The sequence below is a fragment of the Panthera onca genome, chromosome A1, assembly GCF_046562875.1.
Source record: "Panthera onca isolate mPanOnc1 chromosome A1, mPanOnc1 haplotype 2, whole genome shotgun sequence".
NCBI lineage: Eukaryota > Metazoa > Chordata > Mammalia > Carnivora > Felidae > Panthera > Panthera onca.
In genome coordinates this window covers 86,581,063-86,598,699 of record NC_138339.1, presented here as the reverse complement: position 1 = coordinate 86,598,699, position 17,637 = coordinate 86,581,063, and the positions used below count along the sequence as shown (strand labels likewise).

Below are 17,637 nucleotides of genomic sequence, written 5' to 3'. Positions count from 1 at the left end.
TTTATGGCATCTGAATTCTAGGACATTTTAAATTCTGATGATTTTGCTTTTTTTTTTTTTTCCTATATAAAGATCTTCCCTATCCTAATGTCTTAAACATGATTTAAAATTTCAATACACATGTGTTTCCATTTTTCAAATTTAGGTCTTTAATCCATTTGGAATTTATTTTTATATTGTCAGGGACCTTTTTTCTCACATCAACAATTAGAATAAATACCAAATAACTCATCTTTTATCCATTGATTTAAAATGCAATATTTATAACTACCAAAAATTTATATGGGCATTTTCTGGATTCTCCATTCTTGTCCATGGATTTGATGTCTTATTTATTACACATTTTCAAAACTGTACTTCACATAGGGAATATTTATAAGAAATTAAATAGGAATTTGCTGTTAGAAAAAAATACCAACTAGAGATTGAAATAAAATGTCCACTTTAATATTTATCACACAAATTTTTACTTACACTTATCTGAAAATTATAAGAAGACAATGTGTACATGTCACAATCATATTACTATTCATATAAGAACAACTACACATAATCATTTACTCAACTATATCAGAATAACACAAGATTTTTGTTTGTTTTAGACTTCTTAGTTAAAAGGAAACACCAAATAAGGAAAATGAGTTTCCAAAGATTCAGTTATTAACAATACAAATAAAAATTATTTCTAAATGTCTTACATTTGACAACTCTGAATTATACTTACATACTATTATTTCCAAAAATCATAAGTTACAATACGGGTCACTGTCAGGGTGAAAATATATTTTTTAAAGCTTCTTTTAAAATATGCTATTATTAGGCTTAACATCACTTGATTTACTCTTGGCACATGTGGCATCTGGGAAAGTAAAAATACACTTTGCCAATTTTATGTTATTGTGCAGATATAAGAGAAAGAGCACAGTTTGGGAGGAAGACAGACCTGTGTTCAATTACCAGCTTTGTCCAAAGTTTTGTTGTGTTTGGCTGGTCAATTACTTCTTGGCACTGGGGCCAGGATTAAACTGAATAATGCATATTTTAAAATGCATAGCATGAGCACTAAATGGATGACAGATCCTTTCCCCAATTTATTCACACTGAAGCAAAAGCAAACTATCACAGTCTTATGTGTTTGTATAATTTGAAAAACAAAAAAAAGTTGGAGATTTAAAAATAAAACTAACATGTTTTGAAAAATTGTACTTTTAAGAAATAAAGAAAGCCTTCATCAGGTTCAAATATTTCTCAGTAAAACTTAGTGCCTACTATACCCTGATTTTTTTTTTTAAGTCCTAAGGTATGATAAAATGGTCAATGGTTAAGGACTTTTGGTTTTCTTTTGTGCTACTGATATAAAAATAATGGCTATATTTAAGGCTCATTAAGTGATTGTAGTTGCCCTGAACCAAATCTATACTCTTCATGCTGCATATCAACTGAAACCTACAGCCTTATATGAGTAGATTCCTTTGATGGCATGTGGCAGGACAGCTTGTCTGTCACTGAAGATGACTCATATACACCATCACAAACCCACCTGTCTCATGCTAAATACTTGGTATTTGGAGGATCTAAGATTCCTGAAAATTAAATTTAAATTGTCACAAGGAATAGCCTACTTAGGATAGCAATGCTTCCATCCCCGTTCTTGGATCTTTTTGTCCCCTACCCTGACCACCTAACAAATCATCTTTCCAAATATGACTGAAAAACCCCTCCTCCAGGAATCTCTTCCTAACCAAACTCCACACCCCTCCATGTTTGTCCCTGATACTCATGTGTAATTTGTATTAGCTTCAACCTACATATATTATTATTCATGTTTTGTTTGCCTTCTAGCTAAGATTCCATCTCTTTGACTTTTTAAGCTTCCACAGTGTTTAGCACAATACTGTGCATGTATGTATGTGACTGTGTGTATGAATGTGGGATATGTGTGTGGGTGTTGAATTAAAAAAAGACTAAAAAACCTGGGGGGGTTAAGGGTGGAAAAATTTTATAATTTTTCAGATATCAAAGTTGCTAAACTTTCTTAATACTAAACAATCTGATTTCCAAAGCTATCTCAGTTTGGTTTTGGACATGTCAATAATAAAAAGGCAGTGACAAAACTGCTTAAAAAACCTTTATGAAATATTCCAAAAGGCTTTTTAATAAATTATAAAGAGCACCAAACCAAAACATTTCACTAAAATAGTGGGCTAACCTTTCCTATAACTTTATAAATGTAGAGTTCTTTTCATTCAAGACAAAGAATACTGAACAGGAATAGGTGTTGTGAATCAGGATAAAAAAGGCAATTCACTCTAAGTCAATATCTAATGCACATTTTGCAGTTAATCTGAAAAGCCTTCCATGGTACATATGCATGTTATGATAAGTAAAAGAATGATTCATATCAGAATGTCGTAGATCTCTATAGTTGTTGTGGTATTATAAAATATGACACATATACTGAAGCTGCTATTTAACAAGAAAAATTTTGTTTATAATAGCTGTTAATATTAAAATAGGATATAATAAAAAATTATTTTCAATGTGTATATTTTCAAATTTCCCTGACAGTGTCCTTTTGAGAAATCTGACAATTTGTAATTATATTACAGACATTTGAATTTCATTTTTATGATTGAAAATATTACACGCACATAATAACAAACAACACTGTGTGGTAGCTTTTGACTGAAGCACTCTGCAATTTATATTTAAAGCTTTGCAACAAAACAAAATTCATTGTACTCTTTGTAAGTAAAATTACACAGCATATAATACGCTCTAATTACATTAAGAATAAATAAATGAAGCATAAAAATTCTGTGCTATACCAATGGATTGTTTTAGCTGTCATTCTAAATATTAATTTATATGTTTGTATTGAGTTCTAATGTATTTTAAACTCAAGAACCTTTATCTTTAAATAATATATTAAAATATCAAGTTTGGAGTATAAACATAAAACTTTATGCCTCTTTTTCTAGGTCATCTAGGAAATAAAATAAGAGAAATGGGAAGTAAGGATGATAGTTCTTTCTGTTACTATGCCTCCTTACTTCCCCATATATTTCTATGTTGTTTCTGGATATTACAAGATGACAAATATTACAAGATGACAGCTTGGCAAATTATAAGCTTATTTAAATGATTTCTTATTTGAAAGAAAGAAAAATTTTTAATGAAGAGCTTCCTTTTTGGGCTTACTCATTCTCAACCTTTTTTTTTTCTCTAATAAAGCATTTCTTGAAATGCTCACTATTACTCATTTTAAACAGCACAAAATGAATTGAATTTACAGAATTAATCAAAATAGGTTATCAGTGTAGATACTAGGGTGAGGTCCTAGAATTTGTTACACGTAAGGCTAAACTTGCAAGAGATCGCATGGCAAAAGTAGAAACTTTGTGACATATGCCAGCTTTTGAAATATAGTTAGAAGCCAATCGAAAAAGCCTTTCAGCACCAAAGGTATTGAAATGCCCAGGAAGCACCTTCTCTACCAGACCTCTGTCCACTAATTCTATCAGACGTTCACAGGTTCCAACATAGTCACTTATCCTGCTGTATGGAAGCCAGTCAATCAGTGATCCATCATACACGACGTCTCCACTGAAGAGAATCTTTCGGTCTTTGTCATGTAAGCAAATACTGCCCCTGGAGTGACCAGGCATGTGCATAACAGTGAGCTGTCTGTCACCAAGGTTGATCACATCCCCTACAAATGGAAACAGAATTTACAGATAAACATGTTGTATACTTGACTTCAATCACTTAAAGAATAAAAGAAAAGAACATTAAATGTTTTCAAAAAGGTCGGGAAGGATAACACTTATTTTACTGTTATTTCAAAAATACAGTATTTCTTAATGGTGATTTAAAAATAATTTGCATATATTTCATTTCTATTGTTTGCTTAACCAGTGTTTGTCAAAGTGAATTATGTGGAACACTATTTTTTCAGGTTGTTATGATACATAAAAGAAAAGATTCTGTAGTCAAATAATTTGGAAACATTTCTTCAAAGAAAGTTAAGTAGCTTTTTTTCTGCAAGGCTTCTGAGAACTTTTTAATATAGTAATGTACATTGTAGATATACACAAGGGAGATAGGGTTATACCATTTCTCAAACTTATTTGACCACAACACTTTTATTTTTTAGTACATCCTTGGTACCAGTATCCTGATGACACGATTCATGAATGCTACTCTATATTTTGCCCCTTCTTTTGTCACCCTGTGAAAATTAAGCCTTGAAGAATCAGTACAAATGATCATGCTCTGGCTATTGTTGTTGCTATGAGTAATAAATTATCTTTAGTCTCCTGCCAGAATCTATTAAACCCTGGCAGGCTAATTTGCAAATCAGGTAAAATCTCACACTCTTCCCAGTTATTTGATAGTGAGAGGAAATTGAGGTATAAATGCAAAATTACTGTTTCACTGGTTTTAAATCACTGGTTTTACTAACTTAAGTAAATCACTGGTTTACATATTGTTATGTTTAGTTCAAACACATATACACAGAAAAAATCAAAGACATAGAGTTAAAAAGTTAATGGGGAATAAAAACAGTGTAATAATAGGAATTTGTGAAACCTAAAAGACAATGAAAGTGGAAAAGAGAGCTAAATAAGAAATGAGACAGGGGCGCCTGGGTGGCTGAGTCGGTTAAGCGGCCGACTTCGGCCCAGGTCATGATCTCGCGGTCCGTGAGTTCGAGCCCCACGTCAGGCTCTGTGCTAACAGCTCAGAGCCAGGAGCCTGTTTCAGATTCTGTGTCTCCCTCTCTCTGACCCTCCCCCGTTCATGCTTTGTCTCTCTCTGTCTCAAAAAAAATAAACGCTAAAAAAAAATTTTTTTTTTAACAAAAAAAAAGAAATGAGGCATAGAAAACAAATAACAGAATGGCAGACCTAAATTCAACTATATCAATAATTACATTGAATATGAATGGGATAAGGCAGACATTGTCAAACTAGATTTAAAAAGCAGGATACATATGTAGTCTACAAGAGAGGAACTATAAGATATAAGACAAACAGAGGTTGAAAAAGTTATGCAATATAAATATTAGTAAGAGAACTAGAGTGGCTATATTAATATTAGACAAAATAAGGACTATTAGTAGAGAAAAGAGGTACATTTTATTAGGATATACATTAAGTCAACATACTAAAAAATTATACATGTACCTAAAACAGACACTAAAGATTCATGAAAAAAGTTTCAGTAAAAACTGACAGAATTAAGAATAAACAATTAACTGATTATGCTTAGAGATTAAAATATTCCTCTCTGAATAATCTGTAATACAAGTAGATAGAAAATCAGTAAGAATACAGAAGACCTGAACAACACTATCAAACAACTTAACCTAAGTGACATTTATACAACACTTTATCTTAAAACAGTAAAGTACACATTCGTTTTAATTGCACATGGAATATTCACCAGGCTACACAGCCATAAAGCAAGTCTCAGTAAATATGAAAGGAATAAAATTATAAAAATATGTTCTTTGACTATAACATAATTAAATTAGAAATTAATAACAAAAATAAATATGGGAAATATCCAAATATACACAAAGTAAGCATCACACTTCTACCTAACTTAGGGATCAAAGATGAAATCACAGGAGATTAGAAAATCTCTCGAACTAATTATCAGAGAATACTATGAAAAATTATATGCCAACAAACTGGACAACCTGGAAGAAATGGACAAATTCCTAGACACCCACGCACTACCAAAACTCAAGCAGGAAAGAATAGAAAATTTGAACAGACCCATAACTAGTGAAGAAATGGAATCAGTTATCAAAAATCTCCCAACAAAGAAGAGTCTTGGGCCAGATGGCTTCCCTGGGGAATTGTACCAGACATTTAAAGCAGAGTTAATACCTATCCTTCTCAAGCTGTTCCAAAAAAGAGAAATGGAAGGAAAATTTCCAGACTCATTCTATGAAGCCAGCACTACCTTGATTCCCAAACCAGACAGAGACCCCACAAAAAAGAATTACAGGTCAATATCCCTGATGAACATGGATGCAAAAATCCTCAATAAGATACTAGCAAATCGAATTCAACAGCATATAAAAAAGAATTATTCACCATGATCAAGTGGGATTCATTCCTGGGCTGCAGGGCTGGTTCAATATTCGCAAATCAATGTGATACATCACATTAATAAAAGAAAGGATATGAACCATATGATCCTGTCAACAGATGCAAAAAAATCATTTGACAAAACACAGTATCCTTTCTTAATAAAAACTGTCAAGAAAGTTGTGATAGAAGGAATACACTTAAACATCGTAAAAGCCATATATGAAAAGCCCACAGCTAATATTATCCTTAACAGGGAAAAACTGAGAGCTTTCCCCCTGAGATCAGGAACACGACAGGGATGTCCACTCTCACCACTGTTGTTTAAATAGTGTTGGAAGTGCTAGCATCAGCAATCCAACAACAAAAGGAAATCAAAGGCATCAAAATTGGCAAAGAAGAAACCAAACTTTCATTTTTCACAGACGACATGATACATGGAAAACCAGAAAGACTCCACCAAAAGATTGCTAGAACTGATACATGAATTCAGCAAAGTCTCAGGGTACAAAATCAATGCACAGAAATCTGTTGCATTTTTATACACCAATAATTAAGCAACAGAAAGAGAAATAAAGAAACTGATCCCATTTACAATTGCAGCAAGAACCATAAAATACCTAGGAATAAACCTAACCAAAGAGGTAAAAAAGATCTGGATGCTGAAAATTATAGAAAACTTATGAAGGAAATTGAAGAAGATACAAAGAAACTGAAAGACATTCCATGCTCATGGATTGGAAGAATAAATATTGTTAAAATGTCAATACCACCCAAAGCAATCTACACATTCAATGCAATCTCAATCAAAATTGCACTGGCATTCTTCTCAAAGCTAGAAAAAACACTAAAATTTGTATGGAACCACAAAAGACCCCGAATAGCCAAGGTAATATTGAAGAAGAAAACCAAAGTGGGACACCTCACAATCCCAGACGTTAGCCTCTACTACAAAGCTGTAATCATCAACAGTATGGTATTGGCACAAAAACAGACACAGAGACCAATGGAATAGAATAGACATTCCAGAATTGGACCCACAAATGTATGCTCAATTAATCTTTGACAAAGTAGGAAAGAGTATCCAATGGAAAAAAGAAAGTCTCTTTAGCAAATGGTGCTGGGAGAACTGGACAGCAACATGCAGAAGAATAAAACTAGACCACTTTCTTGCCCATATACAAAAATAAGCTCAAAATGGATGAAAGACCTAAATGTGAGGCAGGAAACCATCAAAACCCTCGAGGAGAAAGCATGCAAAAACTTCTTTGACCTCAGCCACAGCAATTTCTTGCTCAACACATCTCCAAAGGCAAGGGAATTAAAACCAAAAATGAACTATTGGGACCTCATCAAGATAAAAAGCTTCTGTACTGCAAAGGAAACAATCAACAAAACTAAAAAGCAACCGATGGAATGGGAAAAGATATTTGCAAGTGACATACCAAATCAAGGGTAGTATCCCAAATCTATAACTTACCAAACTCCACACCAGAAAAACAAAGAATCCAGTGACGAAATGGGCAGAAGACACGAATAGACACTTATCCAAAGAAGACATCCAGATGGCCAACAGGCACATGAAATTATGCTCAACATTATTCATGATCAGGGAAATACCAATCAAAACCACACTGAGATACCACCTCACATTGGTCAGAGTGGCTAAAATGAACAACTCAGGAAACTACAGATGCTGGCGAGGATGTGGAGAAACAGGAACCTTCTTGCACTGTTGGTGGGAATGCAAACTGGTACAGCTGCTCTGAAAAACAGTGTGGAGGTTCCTCAAAAAGCTAAAAGTAGAATTACCCTACGACCCAGCAATAGCACTACTAGGAATTTATCCAAGGGATACAGAAGTGCTGATTCATAAGGGGCACATGTACCCTAATGTTTATAGCAGCACTTTCAATAATAGCCAAATTATATAAAAAGCCTAAACGTCCATCAACTGATGAATGGATAAAGAAGATGTGGTTTATATGTATAATGGAATACTACTTGGCAATGAGGAAGAATGAAATCTGGCCCTTTGTAGCAACATGGCTGGAACTGGAGAGCATAATGCTAAGTGAAATAAGTCAGGCAGAGAAGGACAGATATCACATGTTTTCACTCATATGTGGATCTTGAGAAACTTAACAGAAGACCATGGGGGAAAGGAAAGGGAAAAAAAATAGTTATAAACAGAGAGGAAGGGAGGCAACCCATAAGAGACTCTTAAATACAGAGAACAAACTAAGGGTGGATGGGACGGTGGGGGAGAGGGGAAAATGGGTGATGGGCATTAAGGAGGGCACTTGTTGGGATGAGCACTGGGTGTTGTATGTAAGCAATGAAGCATGGGAATCTAACCCAAAAACCAACAGCACACTTTACACTCTGTATATTAGCTAATTTGACAATAAATTATATTAAAAAATATCTTGAACTGAATGAAAATAAAAACAAAATATATCACACCTAATCGGCTGCTGGTAACACAATACTTAGAAAAAAAATTATTGCTTTAAATGCTTATTTGTAAAGGATTAACTGTTTAAAATCAAAGTTTCTATCTTAAGAAGTTAGGAAAAGAAGCAAATCAAATACAAAATGTTAAGGAATAAATAAAGGCCAGAGCAGAAATAAATGAAATAAGAAACAAATACCAATAGAAAAAAATAAAAGAAACTAATAGGTGGCTCATTGAAAAGAGCAACAAAAATGATAAACTCCACTGGCTAGACAAAAAAATTAGAGAAAACATAAATTGCAAAAATCAGGAATGAAAGAAGGAATATCACTATAGACCCTAAGGAAATGAAAAGGAGGATAAGGGAATATTATGAACAACAAATTTGACAACTTAGTTGAAATAAACAAATTCTTAGAAAGAGACAAATTACCAAAAGTGATTGAAGAAGAAAAAGAAAATCTATGTAGACCTATCAAGCAAAGAAATTGATTAATAATTTAAATCTCCCCACAAAGAAAAGTCCAGGCTCAAAGATGGTTTCTGTCAGTCACTCAAGACAGGGAAAGTATCTATATAGACTTTCAGAATATAGAAGAAGAAGAAAAGCTTCCTAATTCAATTTTACCCTAATTAAAGCCCGACAAAGGCAATGTAAAAAAAAAAATAAAACTACAGGGGTGCCTGGATGGCTCAATAAGTTAAGCGTTGGACTCTTGGTTTCAGCTCAGGCCATGATCTCAGTTTTGTGAATTAAGAGATTCTCTCTCTCCCTCCCCTCTCTGCCCCTCCTCCACTCACTCTGTCTCTCTCTCTCTCAAAATAAATAAACTAAAAAAAAAAGGAAACTACAAACCAATATTCCTAACGAAAGTAGTCTCAAAAATCCTTATCAATCCTTATCAATATTGGCAAACTAAATACAACAATTTATAAATAGGATAATGACCAAATGGGGTTTATCCCAGAAATATAAATTTGGTTTGACTTCTGAAAATCAGGTAACAAACTATATTATATTAGTAAAATAAAGGGGAAAAGTCATATGAACATCTCAATAGGTGAAGAAAAAGCATATGACAAAATCCAAACCTTACTGGTGGTAAAAACTTTCAGCAAACTAGGAGTAGAGGGAAGGTCGTCAACTTGATTAAGGGCATCTATGAAAAACCTACAGCTAACTTACCACTGAATAGAAACACTTAAGTGCTTTCCTCCTAAGATGGAAGGAAGGCAAGGAAGTTTACTCTTAACCATTTCTATTTAACATCACACTAAAGATTTTAGCCAAGGGAGTAAGCCAAGAAAAAGAGAGTACAGTCACAGAGAATGGAAGAGAAGTAAATCTGTCTTTATTCACAGATAACAAGATCTTATTTGTAGAAAAACCTAAGAAATGTGGGGGAAAGCTAGAGAATTAAAAAAGCAAGTTTAGCAATGTCAAGGGTACAAGATCAGAATACAAAAATAAATTGTATTTCTATATATTAGCAATGAACATCATAAAGTGAATTTAAAAAGCCATTTTGTTCACAATAGTATCAAAAAGAATGAAATACTTAAGAAAAATGTATATCTTTATACTGAAAGGTGTTTTTATACCTTGGAATAGAGTCCAAAAGGAGATTTGACAAATGGTGTCAACCAAGATAATTCAGTGGGCAAAAAGATACTCTTCTCAACTAAATGGACTGGGACACTTTGGATATCCATATCCAAATAAGCAGAAAAGAACCTTTCAACCATCACTGCACAATATGAACAAAAACTAACTCAAAATGGATCATAAACCTAAATGTGAAAGTTTCTAGAAAACAAATAGAAGGGGTGCCTGGTTGGCTTAGTCAGTTAAGTGTCTGACTCTTGGTTTCTGCTCAGGTCATGATCTCATGGTTCCTGAGTTCAAGCCCCACATTGGGCTCTGTGCTGCCATTGCAGAGCCTGCTTGGGATTCTCTCTCTCCCTCTCTCTCTCTGCCCTTCTCTCTCTCTCAAAATAAATACACTTAAAAAAATTTTTTTTAAATAAATAAAAAGGAAAAAAGATTTTAATAGATCCTTTAACAAAGAAGCCACTTGACTAGCAAATAAGTACCTGAAAATATGCTCACCATCATTAGTTATTAGGGAGATGCTAAACCACAATGAAATACCACTACACACTCACTAGAATGGCTACAATCAAAAGGACTGACAAAAGCAAGTGTAGACAAAGAGCTGAAGAAACTGGAAGTCTTATCCATTGCATTTGGGAATATAAAATCGAATAACTACTTTGGAAAACAGGCACTTTCTTAAAAATTAACATCCACTACCATAAGATCCCGGAATTCCATTCCTAGGTATCTACCAAGGGAAAGGAAAACATGCATCCACACAAGACTTACTTGCAAATGTTCATGACAGCATTATTAATTACGGCCTCAAACTAGAAAGATTCAAATTTCCTTCAATAGGTGAGGATATAAAATATGTTATAACCATAAATGGATTATTTCTCAGCAATAGAAAGGAATGAATAAGAGATACAACATGGACGAATCTCCAAAACACCATTCCAAATGAAAAAGACAGACACAAAGACCATATATGATTGCATTTGTAGAAACTTAAGAAAAAATATATATAGTAATACAAAACAGATCAGTGAGGCCAAGAGTGGGAGCAGGGATTGTCCTAGTCTTGTCGTGAATCCCAGTAAGAATGTTAAGATGGAATCAGACACTCCCAGCTTTCTCTGCATTCCAGTCTTAACGGGCCAGACTCCTTTACAATATAATTGTTCCAGAATTAAAGTGCCTCTGAGAATCACAAACTACTGTCATTTACCGTATGACTGGCAGGTAAGGTAAAGAAATTATAGCCAGGTTGGTTTAATAATAGAGCTGTTGGAGACCCATTTTTTCATAAGTGTATAGAAAGGAAAGGAGGAAGGAAGGAAGTGAAGGAAGTTGAATCCTAAAAAAAAAAAAAAAAAAAAAAAAAAAAAAAAGGAGAAGCTGTGGATAATTACCAATGCAGGGATAGAGTCTTATTGATCTTTGGTTATATCCAGGTGGTATTCAAAGTATTTAGCAACAGATAAGTTGTGAGTGCCCACCTATCAAAATGGATACCAACTGTAAGCAGTTGATAAGGCCATAATGGGTGAGTATTAGATTCTTCCAATACCTTATAGCTTTGTAAATGCCTCCCCTATGCTTATAATGCTCACTTGTAGAATTTCAATAAGACCTCTCCTACAAGACTCAAAATTGCCTATGACATATATCCATATATAAATAAATACCACATAGAAAAGCATATAATACACACACACACACCCTATGCTTCCAAGCCCTCACCCTGACCCAGTTGTCATTAGATTCCAACCATACTAGACCTTTCTTGGCTTCCCAAATACCCTTTCCCATCTTGGTAACCCCATATTTTTATTTCATTTTTTAATCAAAGAAACATATGTACACATCTCAAAATATTTCAGAAGGGCTTAAAATGTAAGAAAAAGTTATTTGCCCCATTCTGACTCTAGCTCCAATCCTGCTACCAAGTATCAACCACTTTTTAACAATTTTAGCTATTTCTTCCGGTAGCTGCCTCTACTACATATATTTATCTCTAAAATTTTTTTATATTTCATTTCTTGATTTACTAATTAGATATACTATACTGATTTCATTCACATATTACCATTTCTTGGTTTTTAAATTTTAGATTTTGTTGACTTCCACTATAAAATATAAGAATCTTTAGCTCTCTTTACCCCTCACTCTCCACTTACCAACACCACTCTTGTATATATTTCCTGTCCAAAAGAGTAACGATTTAACTGCTCCAGTGTGGAGCTCTTTATGCCTGGCATAGTATCATTGTCAGAACGTCATTTTTGCCATCATCCTGATGTTTCCTTTCAACTTTTTCTTGTATTTGATCTCCTGTTTCCTGTATTCCATATCTTCCTCTTGCTTTACTTCCTTATTTTGAAGGGAGTAAATAGGATAAAATTATATCTTGGCAACTTTCTAAGTAACAGCAATCTTTTTTGATAACCTGATTGTTAGTGAAATGGATGTAAAATTCTGAGTTGGAAATAAATTTTATTCAAATAAGGCATAGCTCTTCTTTTCTAGCTCTAAAGCCATTATGATCTGTATAGATGACATTTTAATTTCTGGAAACTTGCTTCCAGTATTCTGAAATTTTACAATAATGTGCCTTGGGTTGGATGTGTTTTCATTCATCACGCTAGGAACTCTGTGGGCTCTTTTAATCTGAAATTTTACATCTCTTAATTGTGGGATATTTTCTTGAATTATCGCTATTATCCTTTCTTTTCTTCCATTTTCTCTACTCTATCTGTGCTTCTATTATTCCAGTGTTGAATTTTCCAAATGGGTCCTCTACTGGTTCTCTTCTCGTTTTCATTTTACCTTTCTTCTCCTTTTTTTTTAAGTTTTTCAACTTTATCTTCAGTTCTTCTACTAAGAAACTTCTATCATTTTAAATTTCAAGAACTCATGTGTGTGTGTGTGTGTGTCTGTGCGTGTGTGTGTGTGTGTGCATGTGCATTCTGTTCTGTTGCTTATTTTTAAAGCATCCTAATGTCTCTTGAATACGTTGAATGCAATAGCTTCTGTTATCCCCTGATGCTATTAATGATTGTCTTCCCCTCTCAAGTTGCTTTATGCTATTTGTTTTAGTATTTGATCTCGTGTTAGACCATTTTCTAGGATTTTTCATAATGCTTGGTTGCCTATTTGAGAATGGGGGGGGGGGGTGAAAAGGCTGCTTGAAGCACATGCATTGGCTTAATGATCAAGGCTGTGCTGTAGACAGACGAAGCCAAAGATTGCTTAGGGATCAGCATCTTAGTTTTTCCTCTAGGGCTGGTCACATTAACCAGGTAAGATTCTTCCAGTTTGCTACTTGGCGGAGTAAAGACCTGGCTCTCATCCTTCTTGAAACTAACAAGGAACATACATACACATACACACATACATTCTCTCACTCTTTCTTCCTTATACGCCTGCACGCACGAGCACGCGAGCACGCGCGCGCGCGCACACACACGCACACACACACACACACACACACACACACACACACATTCCTCCTATTTTCCATACTGAATGCTGAGCTCAGTAGTACTTGGCATCCCTTAATCAACACTCCTCTGCTTTATTCTCCCCAGAGAACAAACTAAGTGCATGGACATTCCAGAGTTTTCACAGCTTCTTAAATGGCTTTCAACCAATTCTACTTATTTTACTATTTATCTTTCCTTTGCCCCCACTAAGATACCATCTACTGCTAATTCCCGAGCCTTTTAAAGCTCCTACAGTGCAAACTGGATTGGCTCTTGATTTCCCATTGCTGGCAGATGATAAAACTGCTGACTCAGTCATTACATTTACATCAGCATTCAAAATAGTTCAATATGGATTTATACTTAAAACAGACAAACCAAGGTCCTTTTATTACAGGCTTAGGTTTCGGATGGAGTAGTTTTCAGTCTGCTACCTTTCTAGGGTCTATTTTTCGTTTTTAACCTCCCCAAGTGACTTAAGTCTGCCTGTCATAACTGTGTAATTATCTTGATGACTGGGCAAATTAATTAAACATATATAAGGGGTCAAAATGTCTCCACTTCATATCATTTGACTATTGTGGAAAATAGATAAAAAGACATATGGTACTATATTAAGAATAGTACTATAGAAGGTACTATAGGGTTTATCTATCTTCTTATAGGAGGATACTATTTCACTATTCATAGGGGGAGTTATTTTTCCATCAAAGATGATAAATGATGATCTCTCCCTGACCCTCCTTTGCAAGTTAGTTTTTGGGTTAGTCATACAGCACAGATTTATGCTTCCTCATGACAGGTGATCATCAATTCACTAAATGAAATGTAATAAACTAATGACTTCAGGCTCCTTATGTTCTAACCAAAGCAACAGCTGTATGCTGTTCAGATATGGGCTCATCATGTATATGTGTAACCATGTATGAATTTTTCATATAAATATTTTATATCTCCTTCCAGCCATCTGGATTATGATAACAGCAAGTCAGCTGGCCACATTATTCAGAAGAGAAAGGAAATTAATATTCCTGAGAAAAGAGAAAATTAGATACTACTTGAGAGGATGAGGCATTCTGCTTCTAATGAAAAACAACTTTTGATATAACACAATATTCTCAGCTTTAAGTGTTTGGTAAATATTAAGCTTTTTTTTTTTTTTCACACCTTCAAAGGCTTAAAGCACCACACAGATAGCTTGCAGGCCCCCTGTATTTCCAAAATGCTATAATTCTATCATAAACTGGGATTTAGGAAACCTGGATTCTAGTCTCAGCTCTTTTCCAAACTGGCTATGTGATCTCAGGCATGATAATTCAGGCCTGCTTGAACTCTTCATCTATAAAACAATAATTCTTATCGTTCTTTCACCATTGATTTCCTATTGTTGGCACAGAAGGAAAAGTGAATAAATCAGAAGTAATTTATTCATTCAGACAACTGTAATGTATTTTAAATACTAATTTAAACATTTTTTGGTCTCAGTGCCACAATTAATTTAATCTTAATACCCATCAACTACATGGAAATCCTAACTCTAAAAAGTATCACTTTTATCAAGAAATACAAAGAATACTGTAAATGTACTTTTCTTTCATCTTAAATTGTCAGATGATATAAGACTCCCATCTAAATCAGTCTCTTTTTTTTTAATCTTTAGATTTGAAATTTTAATGAAGAGGCTTTGTGGGTGGGATGTGAGGTATGGAATCTTGCTTTCTATTTTTTATATTTCAAGTGCTCAAGATCTCATCTATAAGATAAACTGATTTTTGTAAAATATTTAATCATTTGTCATATTGGTCCTTCATAAAGTAAGCTTATTGTACTGCAGCAACAGGATTTTTCTATCTCCTAGAGGAATGTTTTAATAAATTAAATTGGCAATTAAAATGGTTTCAAGATAAAAATGAGAGAAGGGGGTTTCATATCCTACTTATAATTACAATATATTTATGGGATAGAATTTATGATCTGCATGCGTTGATCTATTGTGCCTTGGTTCAAATCCTAGCTTTTGTCACTATCTTGCTCTCTGGACTCTAGGCAAGCCATTTAATTAGGGGTCAGCCACCTCACTTCAAATATGTTGTGAAGATAAAATGAAATCAACAAAAATATTCTAAAAAGAAAAAAGGAAATTTAATATACAAATATTGTATTGTGGCTAATTAACTCAATTATTTAAGTGCCTGCTTGGCGTTGAGAGGGCTGGGACCCTACTCTGTTGTATTTTATTCCATTAGTTTCTCTCTGATCCCCATCCTTTCTTTTACAGAGCCAGAGGCCCAAGGCTACCCATGCATTAGTCGGTATACTTCACCATCACCGGAAATAACCTCATTAATCTTTCTCAGGCCTTGCTTTAAACCAGACCATGTATCTGTCATAATGTTAAGACTCACATTCTCTACTTTTTATGTTCACTATCAAGCTTTTTCTCTAATGAGGCAACATCAAGAACAGAAATCTATCTGGAAGATAAGGATGCACAAGTAGATAAGAACCACTGCTCCCTAATGGCTTTCTAAACCTACAGGTGGGAATTGTTCATATCCAGTGGTGACGCCGACAGAGAGCGGATGAAGTCAGCTGTTCTCAAAAGCATAGAGCCTGTCATGCACTCGGTGAGGACTCATTCCTTAAAAGTCTTTTCGCTATAAAAGCGCCTGGAAATCTGGCAAGTGTTCAGGAAAAGAATGTAAAATCCCTAGTCACAAGCCTCTGTAGTGTTACTACTATACCTTACACAGGAATCTGACTAGGGGGTGGGGCCGGCTTTCATTTGAGTACTTGGCTTTGCCACACAGTGCCAGAACTGGTCTGTGGTAAGGAAGGCTTCGAGGGCCTTGGCTCAGATCGAGTAGGCGTTTACTCAGGGAAGGGAGAAACAGTAGTGGTGTTTCTGCGATGTGACAAAACAAACCAGTTTACAGCCACGCACGTCTGCAACATGCATCCCTCGAACAGTTTTTCCCAATCCCTTCCCTTAAAGAGAGCGCGCGCCCGTGAGGGCCCATTACCATCCTGCAGGATGAGAGTGGGCTGCACCGCCTGCACTCGGAACTGCCTGGCCCTCCAGCCCGGGCTGGGCGCCCGCACCACCTCACTGTCGGACAGCCAGGTCACGGTCTCAAAGTTGTCCCCGCGAGCCAGCGCCTCGGCCTCGGCGTGATGCACGGCCACCCGGTCGAACTGGTAGAGGCCGCCGGAGTGGTCGAAGTGCACGTGTGTGGCCACTGCCAGCAGTGGCCGGCACGCCGCGTCCTCTTTGGCCCCGTGATCCTGCAAGAGGCCGGAGGAGTACAGGTACTCCGGGAGGCTGCGCAGCCCCAGGCCCGTATCGATCACCACATCCTGCTCGGAACCACGCACCAGCCAGATGTTGGCGCGGTTGCCCGACTCATAGAAGCGTTCCTGAATCCAAAAGATGCCGTCGCCCAGGGACTTGTGGGCGTACCACTCCAGCGCGGACATGCTGGGCAGGGGTGCGGTCTGGCCGAGTGGGTGTAAGGGTGTGTGCCTCCTGCCAGCTGTCCAGACGCGAGGCGCTGCGGCGGTGTGGAGCGGTCAGCCCGCAGCAAGGGAGGAGGGGCAGAGCGCGGAGAGGGCGGGGGATTCGGGAGGTGCGGGTTTGGGGGGTGAGGTGGGGGAGAACTAGGAGGAAGGACGCGCCGAGTCGCGGCCTGGAGAGTCTGCACGCACCCTCCAGCCAGGTCTGCAGGGAGTGGCGGCTGCTTTGCCCGCGCCTAGGCGCTGGAGTAATCTCGGCTTCAGTACTGCAGCACAAAGGAGCGTTAACGCAGGGGCACTGCAGCAGACTGGAGACCCAGAAGGAATCGCTCTTCACCCCGGGGGTCTGACTGCAGAGGCCAGGGGAGGTGCCAGGTCCTCCCACCCACTGCGCTCCGGCAAGCGCACTTCCAGCCAGCGCCGAAAGAGTCAGGCCAAACCGGATGGAGAAGTACGGCGCCTGCCAAGGGCTAAAAA

The 17,637-nt window shown here is 36.4% G+C and overlaps 2 protein-coding genes across 2 annotated transcripts in view; one reads left to right on the top strand and one right to left on the bottom strand.

Annotated features, from left to right (window-relative positions):
• The window catches only part of POLR3G (RNA polymerase III subunit G), a 102,197-nt gene that overhangs the window by 42,520 nt on the left and 42,040 nt on the right, over positions 1–17,637 (top strand). The window lies entirely within an intron of this gene.
• On the bottom strand, positions 426–17,584 carry MBLAC2 (metallo-beta-lactamase domain containing 2). The gene is made up of 2 exons (XM_060635380.3): positions 16,671–17,584; positions 426–3,712 (listed from the first exon to the last, which is right to left on the bottom strand). The coding sequence occupies exons 1-2, from the start codon at positions 17,122–17,124 to the stop codon at positions 3,327–3,329; spliced, it is 840 nt and encodes a 279-aa protein (XP_060491363.1). The 5' UTR covers positions 17,125–17,584; the 3' UTR covers positions 426–3,326.